At 43.6% G+C, this 14167-nt stretch overlaps 1 protein-coding gene across 1 annotated transcript in view; it reads left to right on the forward strand.

Moving 5' to 3' along the window:
• Positions 1 to 14167, forward strand: part of COL6A1 (collagen type VI alpha 1 chain) — a 78315-nt gene that overhangs the window by 33291 nt on the left and 30857 nt on the right. The window contains exons 15-22 of the mRNA XM_063116063.1: positions 267 to 329; positions 2217 to 2279; positions 4313 to 4366; positions 4453 to 4488; positions 6592 to 6654; positions 11564 to 11626; positions 13055 to 13117; positions 13832 to 13894. Of these exons, the coding sequence (XP_062972133.1) occupies positions 267 to 329; positions 2217 to 2279; positions 4313 to 4366; positions 4453 to 4488; positions 6592 to 6654; positions 11564 to 11626; positions 13055 to 13117; positions 13832 to 13894 (468 nt within the window). The remainder of the gene's footprint in view (positions 1 to 266; positions 330 to 2216; positions 2280 to 4312; positions 4367 to 4452; positions 4489 to 6591; positions 6655 to 11563; positions 11627 to 13054; positions 13118 to 13831; positions 13895 to 14167) is intronic.

The following is a 14167-nucleotide window of genomic DNA, read 5'->3' on the forward strand; positions in this document are numbered from 1 at the left end:
TGATCCAGCATCAGGGCTCTTCTTATGTTCTTATGTTCACATGTGGAGGAGAATGTGCAGCGTAGAAAAGGGTAGCGTGCCCTGTGGGAGGGATACCACACAGATCAGGGTATGTGCAGGAAGCCATTGCAAACCAGGAGCAAAACCAACCCATGATGACTTCCAAATGCCTGTGCAACCTTGATAAGAATCATGGTAATATAAAAAAAAATATGCTATTCATTTCCATTCCCTGATAAACTGAGGAAATTGTTTGTTTTAAACAGGGCTTACAAGGACCTCTTGGACCAAAAGGGGACCCTGGTTCTTATGGACCTAAAGGCGTAAAAGTGAGTCATTCTTTTTTGTTTTCTTGTCACGGCTTGGGGAACTATAGTTACAGGTTCCGGTCAGGTGTCAATCCCATGCTGCAATTCAGATGTAAATTGAACATGAAGCACACAAAGCTTAGCTGGGCTTAATAATCCGCTGTTTCTGGCAATAGCTTTACTAGGGCAACTTTTGACGTCGTGATTGCCTAAAATGCTTACACACCCTTTACCTTCCTTTACACAAAATTCAGAAATGTTTTTCAAAAGAAGTGTGATCAAGATCATGGTGTTGAAAAACAATCTTAATACAGCAGGGTTTATGTTGAACTGAAACTTCCAGCTTTCCTACCCACCTTTTTCAAGAATGCAGTGAGGTCAGGGGAGGACGAGGAAGGGAAATATTAGTTGCTATGAAATGGTGAGGTTTAACTCCAGATAGTCAGACCTTGGCTGTGTCCCAACAGCTTCCCACTTCTCCCCTCACAGGATTTTCTCACATTTCAGTGAGGAAATGTTTCTCGGTTCTGTCTTCAGTGGAACTGCGAAGGTTTTGAAAGCAGTGTGCCAAAATTTGTGGGCAGGTTCTGGCAGGCTGCCCTATGCCCTGGACCTTGCAAGGCTTTGCAGAGAGGCTGCCTGGTGCTAGAATGCACCAGTGAGGATGAAAGCCCTCTACAAGAACTCCATTCTGCATGAGGACAGCTAGACTGACTTCCAGGTTTACTTTTGAAATTATTTTGGATCACCTGGGGCAGAAGTGAGAGCTGTTCGTAGCAAACAATGGCGAAATCTAGGATTTTAGCATAACTGTGATTGTGCAGCAGTTCCTTTCCTCCCCCCCCCGCCCCGCCCCGCCCCGCTGCCCTCCACTTGAAATACAGGACTTCCTGCTGTTTCTTGTTCATATCTTATTTTGTGGGGGAAATGTGATAAAAAAATGTTTTAAAATATAAGGCCTCCGAAGGCAAATCAAAGGAATCCAAGGCAGTTTAGTGCTGGATTTGGGCTGGGAGAGGGTTGGGGGGAGGGGCTTCTGTATTTTTGGCTGCAAATCCAAACCAGCTTCAGCCCAACCTCCAACACATAATATTAACGGTGGATTTAACCAAAGAACTCTGTAATACAAGGAACATGGGCACCGGCACTGCAGGTCATATTTTACATATTTAAAAAGTAAGAATGAAAGAACTAATTGAGTTTTCCCAGATTAATGATGGATATAGGACCATGGTGTGAGGTCTCCTGTTCCTAGTGATTTTCCAGTTAGGGGCTGTTTATTATATTTCTTTTAAAAATTGGACTCATCCCATTGTGCAAGCGCCCCCTGCCGCTTGCAGAATGGAGAATGAAGAGCTTCTGGGGGGCAGGGGGGGGGCAAGCCCTGGAACAAAGGGAAGCCGCTTGCTTCTGCAAGGTGGCCGGCCGGCAGAGCTCTCCCATGGGAGCTCCTAACACACTGACCTGGGCTGGATCTACACTACTGCTTTAAAGTGCTTTATAACAGTTTTATAAAGCGCTTTAAAGCAGTAGTGTAGATCCGGCCCTGGCTCCCTCTCAGAGAGGAGCCTTCCTGCCCAGTTCAGCCCACCACCACCACCACCACCAAACAGAATTGACGTTGTGGAAGCAATGGGTGCCGCTTGGGCCACAGAATTGAGGGGGAACAAAAGATTTGGCACGGATGTAAGCGTGCAATTAGAGACCGCCCATTGTTTTCAAACAATACAGGAACAAGGTCTATCAGAGCCTGAAAAGTGCTTCAAAATGGTGTCTGTACTCTGGAGGCAAAAAAAATCTGCACTTGCTTGCCACTTACGATTAGAAACCCAACTATTGATTTTAGTATAGTGAGTCATATTTTACTTCACAATCTTGTTGTTGTTTTTTTGTCGATTTTCCTTTAAGGGAGAACCTGGGCTTGAGGGAGGACCTGGTAGGCGTGGAAACAACGGAGCCCCTGGAGAAAGGGTAAGGCTGAAGACGTAACCACCTCAAGAGAGGGGTGCACAACTTTTTTGGCACTGAGGACTGTGTCTAGTGGCACATGGGGCCTGAGGGCTACACATGTGCATTAGCACACACACGAGCACACAAACAGAGACACACGGAATCACACATGCACACACACACACACACTTCCGTGTGCAAGGATGGGGAAGGTTTAAACCTTCCCTGCTGCTTGCTGAGATCTAGAGATATCTGGGGGTAAGGAGAGGCCTTTCTTCATCGAAAAGGCTCCCTACTTCAGACCTGGGATTGGGGGAGGACATAGCTCCAATGTGCAAGGGGAACCGTTTGACACTGCCACCATGGGTACTTCTAGATGAGTGCATTGCTATGCATTTGCAGTTCTGGAGGCTGAGGGAGTCAGTAGACAAGCCCTGTTCAGGGGATTTGAGTCTACTGATCAAACACATGAGGAGGGGGAGCGTGCCAGCTTTCATCTCCTCCTATACTTGGAGGGCTGCTTTGTGAAGCAGAAAGCTTCCTCTGGCTGTGGAGACTGACCACAATGACGAGGGTGAGGGCTGAGGCCAGCATGCTCCTTCTCCTCACATGTTGAATCAACACAAATGCTTGAAGCGGGTTAGAGGTGAGAAGTGATACCACAGTGAGGCTCAGCTGTGACAACTTTGCCTTCTGGAGAGAAAGAAGATGGCAACTGGCAGTGAGAATTAAAAGCTGGCAGGCGGGAGAGAGAGAGAGAGAGGAAGAGGAAGAGAGATAACTTTCCTTCTTTAGGCTTTATCTGCAACTTAAGGAGGGAAAGTGAAGACCCTCAGTGTCACCATAAAATCCAAAAAGAAAGAAAAAAGATGTTTTACATGGCTTTACTGGGCAGAACCCACTGGAAATGGGAGTACAGAAAAAAGGACATATTGAGCACTGCGGTTCTAGACTTTGGCCTTAGCTAAACCTAAGGTTTATCCCGGGATCATCCCGGGTGACCCCGGGATGATTCCGGGATAAACCTTAGGTCTAGCTAAGGCCTAAGTTGGGCTACATTTATCACAGCAAGACACATTTCTGGAATCCCCTGGTGACTCTGGGCATGCGACAGCAGAAACCCAGCTGGGAGTTCCAAAGGCTAATCAGGCAAAGTGTGTGTAGGTAGGGTTCCTTCTGAAGTCACACTGCTGGTGTGGCTTTCTAGGGTTTCTCCACGAATCTCTCTGGACCTTTGGGATCTTGATTACAAAAAGAGTGCTAAAAGAGTGTGGAAGAGTAATTTCCTGGTGCATTTGTCTTGTTTCTACTTAACAAAGAAGGTGGTCTAGGCTTTAAGTGGAATTTGAAGTACTTCTTGTAAAATGCACTCAAAATCTCCAAGTTCTCCATAAGCTCATGGTTATGTGAGGCAGTGTTGCTTGGTTAGCTTAGGACTGGAGGAAGGCTGAGCATTTAAACTGATCACTTATTTTAATTCCATGAATTTGAATATAGTTGTGCATGTTTACTATGTGGCCCAGAGGAAGAGCATACTTATTCTCTGTTGTGTGTTTTATTTTTCTTACAAAGCCTCAATATCAGCCATTTTTAGATTGTAAGCCTTTGGGCAGGGACTGTCAAGAAATACTTTTGTGAGCCGCCGTGAGAGCCATTTTTGGCTGAATGGCGGCATAAAAATGCTTAAATAAATAAATAAATAAATAAATAATTTTCCTTTCTGCTCTAACTTCCAACTGGGGTGTTGGAATGCTCTTAAAAGCTTCATTCTTCTGAAGAAACACACGCAGGATCAAAACTGTAAAAGATCAACAATGATCAAGTACATAAAACGCACCGCATGGCCAAACTTCATCTTTGTAAGGCAAGATGGATTACAATTTGGAATGGCAATTGTAAGCAAGGAAGGAAATCTTGATCTGCCAGCTAAACCTGTTTCTGTTGAGATCAACTCTATCATGTGGCTCACAGCTGATGTATGAGCACCAAAACACTTATTTCAGAGCCCTTTGATTTAGTGTGCTTTTTTCTTTTGTCTTTATGTGTTTGTTTAGGGTCAGCCTGGAGGTCCTGGCACCCCTGGAGAGAGAGGAGAATTGGGAGACGAGGTATACATTTAGAAATGTTGTGCATCTAAATGACCAGATTTGTATGCACATCAAAGAGTTCCCATATTTCTTTCCTTTCCTTGTAGGGAAATCCTGGCCCAGATGGCCTCATTGGAGAGAGGGTAAGGCTATTGTTTTCATTGGAGGGAAGGTCTGCCTGCTTTGCAGATTTATTAACAAAACATGGGATTAAGGAACTGATTTTGATCAATCCTCTGAAAAAGTTCAGTAGAGTTGAGACCCAGTAGATGTGATTATAGCGATGATAATGACTCAGAGTTGAATGCTATTGCCTGTGATGTGGTGTAGTAAAAGAATTTCCTCAACTGCAAAATCGTGAGCCTCAAAGGAACATAAGAGTGTTTCATAGCTAAATCCTGTGCATATTTACTCAAAGGTAAGTACCACTGAGGTCAATAGGACTTACTCCTAAGTATTTATTTATTTCATAGTTGTTTTTTAAACCACCATCAACAAAAGTATCTAGTGTAGTTTTCAATGTTTATAAATAACATAATAAGACAATACCATAAGATAAAATACAATCATAAAACAGAATAACCAACAATTTTAGTGCCTAAAACGACTGTAAAACAATTTCCCTACTACTGAAAAGTTATCAGTGGAGCTCCTGGGGAGAGAATTCCACACGGCGGCACAACCCAAAATGCCTCCTCCCTGGTCTCTTCCCCCCCCCCCGGGGACCCTCAGATGGCAGGGGGCACTAAGAGAAGACCATGGGCAGTTGCCCTTCGTCCATGGTCAGGCTGATGTGGTAGCAGGGCTTCCTTTAGGTTCTTCAGTCCCAAGCTTTGCAGGGCTTTATAGGTAAGCACCACCACTTGAAACTATGCTTGGAAATAGACTGGAAGTCAGTGCACAGATGGCTGCCATTTTAGCTTATCAGAGTGCTTCCATCTGGACTTATTTTTGCTCTCAAACTCAGTCTACTTGACAGATTCATGTTGCACATAGGGCACAATACAACCGTTCCCTCAGGTTATCTGGGTTTTTTTTCCAGCCTTTTGTGTTTCTGGTTATGATCCGATGTGCACCAGGAGCAAAGGAAGCTCACCAATGTAGGCATGCCCTAAAGCAGTCTAAAAACACATAGCTCACCTGGTAATCCTTCATCCAGGTTTAGAAAAGGTAGAGAGTAGAGCCAGAGTATGGCAACAGCATGATTTAAGGTTGTAGAAGAAGGGGAGGCCCATGGCTCAGTTGTAGAGCACATCCCCTTCGTGTACAGAAAGCCCCAGGTTCAGCCCCCAGCATCTTCAGGTAGGGATGGCAAAGACTCCTGTCAGTAACCCTGGAGAGCTGCTGCCAGTCAGGATAGACAGTTCTGAGCCCGATGGACCAGTGGTCTGACTCACTATAAGGCAGCTTCCTATGACAGCCAAGAAGGCTGTGAGAAGGAGATGTTTCCAGCACAGTCCAAGGAGCGGTGGATTTCCAAGGTCTATGTAAGGGATGAGGAAGCTCTGCCTCCTGGCCCAATAAGGACACATACAAAATTATGCTAATTGCACTGGCTGAATGTGAAATTATAACTTGACATTGGCATCCTAGGAAGGTATAAAACTGGCGAGAGGATCCCAATAAAGTGAGGAAAAGATGGGGATTAGATGGGTTCTTCAGAAAAGAATCTTGTAATAGTCTTGGGTGAAGAACTGATGTAGTGCAGTGGCTAATAGCCAGAGACTGGGTTCACAAAACATGACAACTAACAGTGGTTTAAATAGTCAACGGTTGGTTATTTAACCCACCATAGGTTATTGTGTTGTGTGGAGGGAGTTTTTTAACCAGTGGTTGGTTATTTGGCTGAAATAGCCAACTCTGTATAGTACTGGTTATTTGTATAACCCACCCACCCCCTGTAATTTGGGCATAATAATATTAACCTACATTAAAGGGCTGTTCTAAGGATTACAATAAAATAATGTAAGTTCTGAACACTCAGAATCATTTTATGAATGATTATGGTTGTTAGTATTTCCTTCCTTCATGAGGGAGCTCAGGCACAAACTGTGTTTGATCGAGTTCTAAGAGATCCCCTGCTCCCTCTCATCCCCAACATGCCCTCAGAATCCTTCCAAATGAGTTTTTGAGAATAAGTTCTCATAATACATTTTTTAGTTGTCTGCTATGGTTGACAGTCAGATTCATAGCTGAATCTAATGTGTGAAATATTCCTAATCGGTGATATGTTCCTTTTCACACAGGGTGGCAATGGAGAAAGAGGGCCACCAGGTATCCCTGGTAACCGTGGACAAAGAGGAGACAAGGTAAAACAAAATAACACCACACAGCACACACACACACACACACACACAGAGAGAGAGAGAGAGAGAGAGAGAGAGAGAATTGCTGTTGCTTCCTCTGCGTTGTCCTGTCTTAAGTATGGATGGAAGTTGTCCAAGCTGTGCCAAACAGAAGGTATGTGCTTCTTAGGTAAGGTTAGATGGATCAGTTCAAATTTGGGTTTCAAATCAGTTCAATTTCATGGGTTTTTAAAAGTATGTTTCAACCTGATTTCACAGGAATATGTGGACATTAAAAAAAAACACGCACAAATTTCTTAGTGGAAAGGTATTTTAACAACATGATCAGAAGATTGCATTTTAAATAACTTCTTTTTTTCAAAAGAGAGAGAGAGAGAGAGATTCTTTTTTTTAAAAGAGAGGAAAGAAAGAAAGAAAATATAATAGCCACATGGAACAGCTATGAAGCACGGCTCCTGCCATGTACATTGAAAATGGGGCTGTCAATCCAGTTTAACATTGCATTAGTCTGTTTTGCAGCTTCATCACATTGCTGACTCATGTTCAACTTGTTTGACTACAAACTTCTTCGGATGTGTTGCTGCAAAACTAAGTTTTCCCATCCTATATGTGTGCATTAGATTTTCTTGTTGTTCTTTGCATTTTTGCATAAGAATTGGTGTTCTTTTGGAGAAAAGGATTGTGTTTAAGGCTACAAGATGTCTCTGAGGAGTCCAAATACCTAAAAGAAAAGCCTTTTACAATTCTTAAGAGTTTTTGTGTCAAATGTCTTGTAGCTGTGTTGGTTTGGAGGATCTGGGTGACTCACTGGGGAGTTTCTGGATTGCATTCATATGTTGGTGAGAAGCAAATCAATAACAGTGTAGTTATAGAGGAGAGGGGAGAATGTTTCTCTTAATAAGAGGTTTGAATTCCTCCATATGAGCTGGGAGGGACTAGGAAAGAATATGTCAGCCCAAAGCTGAAGCATCCAACAGGCACATGAGTAGAACTGGGCAGCTAATAGAGTTCATCTGTCCAAAACCAACATGGGCAGTGCCACGTCTGATGCCAGGAAAGCTGAAACAAGATGCCACTGAGAAAAGTTAGTTCTACTGAATAAAAAACTGTAGTAAACACAGTGAACTGCAGACCCTTATATTCATCTGTTAAATACCTCCCAGAAGTAGGCATGCACAGATCAGTCTGTTTCCACATTAATCTTCATATACTATAGGAAAAATATATTTAAATATATATATTTATAAATGTTTTTATCGTAAAATAAGCATTTTCAAGCAAACCTTGGTATATTGTTTGAGCCAAGAACTGCATCATTCAGCAAAGTGCAAAAATCAAATGATAATTACCTCCCAATCTGCACATTAATCTGGAAGATGAAGATCAGGTCAGCTTGTATTAGAATTTACAAAAATCAAATTTATCAAGCATCCCTGTCCAGAAGATAGATGTCATATGTATCCTAACCTTATAAGCAGCAAGCGTTGTCCTTTTCTCTTCCAGTGAAACTGCTCGGCTAATCTGTATGGTGTCTTTTGAAAGTCTATTTTGTAATTGTAAATAAATCTCAGTACGGCTTCACTGAGCACAAAGTTGATGATGGTCTACAGAATTCAGGATAAGAGATATTTCCACTGTCTTACAAGGCCCTCTGAGACACTTCAGGTCTCCATCAGGACATATGATGTTACAGAGGGCCCTCGCTACTGATCTGATCTTCAGATCAGAGAAGCAGAAGCGGATCGGGGTGCTTCGCCTCCCCTTAAGGCGGAGGCGAAGAGGATCGGGGGGGGCAGTGGAGTGGAGCGAGATGAAGGTGGATCCTTCACCTCAATCCAGAGCTCCGGAAAAAAGGTAAGGGAGCCTTACCTGGCACTGCCGCCACCCGTGCGGCGACGGTGGCATAGCCAGGTAAGGGGGTCTTACCTGGTCCGTCGCAGCCTGTCGCCGGCTTCATTAGACCAAGCGGGGCCTACAGTTCCGGGTTGAGCCACGGGCTCTAGTGAAGCTGGCAACAGGCCGCGACGGACCAGGTAAGTGGTGTGCGCGAGGGGGGGGGTTACCTGGCCCTGGCGCTGCCACCCGTGCAGCGACAGTGGCAGAGCCAGGTAAGGGGGCAGGGGGGAAGGGTCTTACCTGCGTCCGTCCGCGGGTTCAACTAAGCCCGAGGACTCAAACCGGAAGACCAGGCCGGTCTTCCTGTTTGAGTCCTCGGGCTCAGTTGAAGCTGAGTTGAGTCCTCGGGCTCAGTTAAAGCCAGCGCTGCGAAGCTCCGATTCAGATCCGGAGCTCTGCAGCGAAGTGAAGCAGACCACTGGCGGTTCGGCGCACAGTGGATCAGCCCCAATCCGGAAGTTGCGGATCAGGATCCGAAGCAGATTGTGGGGTCCGTGCACAGCTTTACTCACAACACTATGGCTATAGTGGGACTTGTGAGAGTAACAAGTCCCACTATGGTCACCCAATGCCATTAAGATAAGTAGGACAAGCTGAAGGGACTGCAGGACCAGGGAGAGGAACTTGTGGCTATGCCCACTGGCTGTCATACGGAAAGGACTTTGCTTGTATTCAGTGTGCAATCAAAACCACAAGTACTTCTTCCTGTACTGAATTTCTTTTAAAGTGCCCAGTGGATTAACTTGAAGGTACTACCACCTTTGAAGCTAAATTAAAAGCTGGTGAGAACCTCTTCTGCAAAAAGGGGGTAAAGACTGAGTTGACAGCAAAACACTTTGACATTGCAGCCCCAGGACAAAGCTTGAGAAAGAAAACCTGGTGACTAGGATTTTATGTGGAAGCAGAGTAGGTATAGGTTGTCTTTAGCATCGTGGAGTCTCTGAAATAGGGGAGGTTGCCCATGTAACCTTAAACTGTGGGTGGCTGGCCTTCTTTGCCTTCTTAGGCCTCCATCAGTGTCTCTTTAAGGTTTGCTATTCTGCATTTTTTTCTACAGTAGATGTGGAGAAATGTTGTTGGACTAAAACTCCAATAATCTTTGACTATTGGCCATATTGGTTGAGGCTGATGGGAGCTGGAGTCCAACAACATCTGGAAGGCCACATCCTGTACATATCTACTCCGTTGAGTTCAATGGGGCTTACTCCCAGGTAAGTGCGTTTAAGATTACAGTCTTAAAAGTTCAACTCTTCTCTTCTGTTAGGATTGTGCTATGAGAGCTTGTGTTGCACTAGAACATATTATACATGCTGACTTCTTTTAAATACATTGTCATGTGTTACTCTCTGTAAGGGTTTAGGTTCTAGCTAAATTGATTTTCTGGCATGAACGGACTTCCTGTCCTAACTGCACAGTTTTGCTCTTTGCTGTTATAATGGGACTAGAACTCAAACGAGCATACAACGCCATGAGTCTGCTGCTGTGTTGAGTAAGCACATTGGGGGGAAAGTTTAAGTTTCATCTAAATTTGAGTTTCCTGTTTATATCTCATGTTTTCACAAGCAGCAATGCAACTGTACTTTGAGGAACAGATGTGGACAGATGTGCTACGAAACTAATGCCAGAATTGACCTTGTTAAATTAACATTTATTTAAAAGAAAGGAAAGGGTAGTTTTCCAAGTTTCATGGCATCTTCACAAGTGGTTGTCTTCAGAATATCTTTCATGCTTTTTCACAAGACTTACAGGATGCCTAATGTGAGCACCCAGCAGAAGTTCCTCTGAGAGGCGTACGTCTTAGCCTTGCTACTCTAATTCCACACAAAATGCTTGGTTTTGAAAAGAAGATGTTCATTTCTAGTTGTCAGGCTTTCTCAAGCTTTCTTGAGCTGTAACATTAAAATGTTCTGAGTCTAACCCTACCAATATGACTTCTTTCAGATGTTGAATATTGAGTTCTAGGCACTGTTTTCAAAGTAATCAAAGCCTAGAAGCCAAGTAGATTTGCAGTCTCATTAAATGCTTAAGATCCCATGGATCTTAAGTTATTTTAAGTGCAACACCCACAGGGAGCTGTATATAAATGCCTATTGTCCATGTGTCCACAGTTAGATCACTATGCTTGATGCACCACCATGTGCAAAGGAGAACAGTGGATTGTATAACAGTTTCACGGGTCCTTGCACAACAACCCTTCAGCAGTCTGCAGAAAGAAATTGCTACACAAGAGAAATTTTGAGGCAAAACAGGAATTGTTCAGACTGCAAGCTCTTTGTGACAATAATGTAACTTTGGCATGGATTTAGTGGGGTTTTCAGCTTGACTGAGAAGGATAGGTGCTGCTGCTGCTGCTGAAAACTTTACACAACTCAATAAAGGGGCAAAGCACATATGGTGACCATAACGCTCCTGCATTTTCCATATGTGCCCTTTAACATATAAACACTTTCCACACATTAACCCATTTGTATGTAGACTTAGCACACACCTGCCCTGGCCACCAGTTGCTAGTGTGCTAACTCTACATACACACACGGGTCAGTTTATGGGGTAAGAAAGTCCATTTATACATTACAGAGTGCATGCGGAATGCTTACATGGCCTTACCCATGGCTGCTAGCATATCTGTTTTGGTCCATAGTCACATTTGAACCAGTTGAACGTACTCCTCAGTAACCATGTTTAGGCCTGAGTTGTCAGGCCATTTGAAAATAGTTCTCTCAGATGGGTCAATATATTCATGTATAGATCAAGTACCTGAGCAGGATATGAACAAAATAAATTACCTTTCTTTCTAAGCTACTATTTCCTACATTCCAAACTCATCCAAGCTCTAGAGAGCTCCTCCTTTATGTGACATTCTTAACTCTGTTGATTACAGGGAAAATCCAGTACCATTAGAGATATAGAAGGCATATTATATTCATTCCTGAAATTGTAACACTTCATTTCCCTCTTTACTTGTCCTGTTTTACAAAGTATGTCGAAGTTGAGTTTGCCCTCCCCTTGTTTTTAGGGTGATCCAGGGCCACAAGGTGACCAAGGCCGAGAAGGACCTTTTGGACCACCTGGAGATCCAGTAAGACACTTTCAACCTCTTTTACAACCCATCTTTCTTGCGTGGGCAGAGGGAGAATGTGAACGAATGCAAGGGAAGGAATGGGACACCAGGCCAGGCACCCAGTGAGGTCTGCAATGGCTACAGTTCGTAGTCTCCTCTCCCCTGCTCTGGGCTGGTCTACAGATTACCTCTGCTCTGTCTCACAGAGAAAGCTGGAAATGGCATGATTATTTCTTCTAGGCATGGCAAGTAATGCAGTTTTTAATAATAGAATTATATTTAAGCAATATGAAGCTTGGCTACTTTAGAGTTATAATCCGGATTGTCAAACTGTATTAAGTTCATTCTATCCCTTCTCACCCCATTCTATGGCACAACTCAGTTGCACTGCCAGGCCTTCATCTCTAGAGATGGCTTTTGTTGGAAGGGCTGTGACCAGAAGGGGGCTTGTAGTGGAACTGCCCGACTTGGGCAGCCAGTATATGAAAACTTAGTAATGATAAAATACTCATTTTTTATTATTTAATTCAGCACATGGACAAAAGATACTCCCAATTTATAGGGATGTATTGCATATCCTTCTCACAGCAGCAAAATAGAGCTTGTAAAGAAATTAAAATTTTGATGTTTGATGTGGGAGTTCCTTTCATGCTGAAATTCTCATATCAAAGAATGAGTCATGCTAATCCTTTTAATTTCCTTCTAACATGGAAGCCATTTCTATTACCTTTATAGAAGCTAATTATGTGCTTGCTAGTAAACCCCAGCTGCAAGCCCCTGCAAGCCTCAAGACCACGTGCTTTGCTGCCCCTTCCCTTTCCCCTTGCTAGTAAAGCAAATCCCTAGATTTGTGGCAGCTATTAAATTGCTTATCTTTGGAAATCTACGATGATGATGGTGACAACAATGTTAAAGGCTCATTTGCTGTCTTCCCTAATAGGAAAGGATCTTCAGAGTGAACTGTCTCTGTCCAACATTCTGCCTTGTATTTCTGTGTTTATACTATATAATACGTCAGCTGGATCTATGGACACTACAGAAATACTCTCAAATGCAGTGTATCTAAAAGGGGGTTCAGCAACTAGACGCCAATAAGGCAAAACTTGCCTGTGATACTATCTGCCCTGTCCCCCACTGGCCAAGCAAGATACAAAGAGGAATGTGGAGAGAATGGCATCTCTGTCAGTGTGCATCCTTTCGTGCAAGCACTGAGTCATTACTGACTCTTGGAGGGACGCCAGCTTTCGCTGACATTTTCTTGGCAGGCCTTATATAGCGAGGTGGTTTGCTGTTGCCTTCCCCGGCCGTTATTACTTTTCCCCCAGCTAACTGGGTACTCATTTTACCGAAGGATTATTTCAGGCCTTTGCTCTCTGCAAAGCTGATTAGTTGCTGATTATATATTTAGAAGGATAAAACCACTAAACAACCATTTCATTCTTCAAGGGTGAAGCTGGGCCAGCTGGGCCAAAAGGGTACAGAGGAGATGAGGGGCCTAATGGAGCAGAGGTTAGTGAACATTAAAATGTCTATGATTGGGGGTAGTTAGTAAGGAAGTATCCCTACAGGCTAGATTTCCCCCCCCCCCTGAAAATAAATTGCAACTAACTGCCACATTTTGTCCAAATTAATGCCCTTTGGTAATTAATGCCCTTTAGTACAGCTAAAGGTGAAAGAACCTGGAATACTTTAGCTCACCGAAATTCTCTGGACTTTATTTATTTATTTATTTATTTACTGCATTTTTATACTGCCCAATAGCCTAAGCTCCCTGGGCGGTTCACATCAAAGCTCAGTTCAACTCACTCCCATTCTTGTTTGTGACTTCTTGTTGTTGTTCATTCAAATGAGAAATGTGCACAATTCGAACAGGAAGTGCACATTTTGCAAATGCAAATGCAAGTTTGGGAATTTGCAAACATTTTTAGAGAACATGTTTCTGGGTGGCATTCAAGGTACTGGTGGCTATGAACTATAAAGCTCTCTCTATAGCTTGAAACCAGGCTACCTGAAAGACTGCCTTCTCCCATAAAAGCCAACCCAGTTCTTAAGATTTTCAGGAGAGGCCCTTCTTTCAAGACCATCAGAGATGCATTTGGTAGTGACACAAAGGAAGGCCTACTTGGTGAACACTCCCCAGCTGTGGAACATCAAATGATTTCCAAACTGGAATGGAATGCTCATAAATCAGCAATCATCGCTATTTCCCTTTTTACTGCATAGGGCCCTAAAGGACTGCTTGGGCCACCTGGATTACCTGGTGACACTGGCATGATGGGAGAAAGGGTAAGTGGCATAATTTGGGGCTACATTCACCAGGCGCGGCCAACTGCACTTGTACTTGGGGGAAATCGACTTGGTCACAGTCACTCATGGCTTGGTTTCATGTAAATTAGATTGCTGTAACATGTGAGGCTGACTTTGAAAACCATCCAAAAATTGCAGCTAGTGCAGGACACAGCAGCTAGGCTGCTGACTGGGACCACTTTTGTGAAGGGTAGAATGCAACTCCTTTGGTACACTGGTGGCAGTAGCTACGGATCTGTTTCCAAGCATGAT

The sequence above is a fragment of the Elgaria multicarinata genome, chromosome 2 (assembly GCF_023053635.1).
Source record: "Elgaria multicarinata webbii isolate HBS135686 ecotype San Diego chromosome 2, rElgMul1.1.pri, whole genome shotgun sequence".
Taxonomy (NCBI): Eukaryota; Metazoa; Chordata; class Lepidosauria; order Squamata; family Anguidae; genus Elgaria; species Elgaria multicarinata.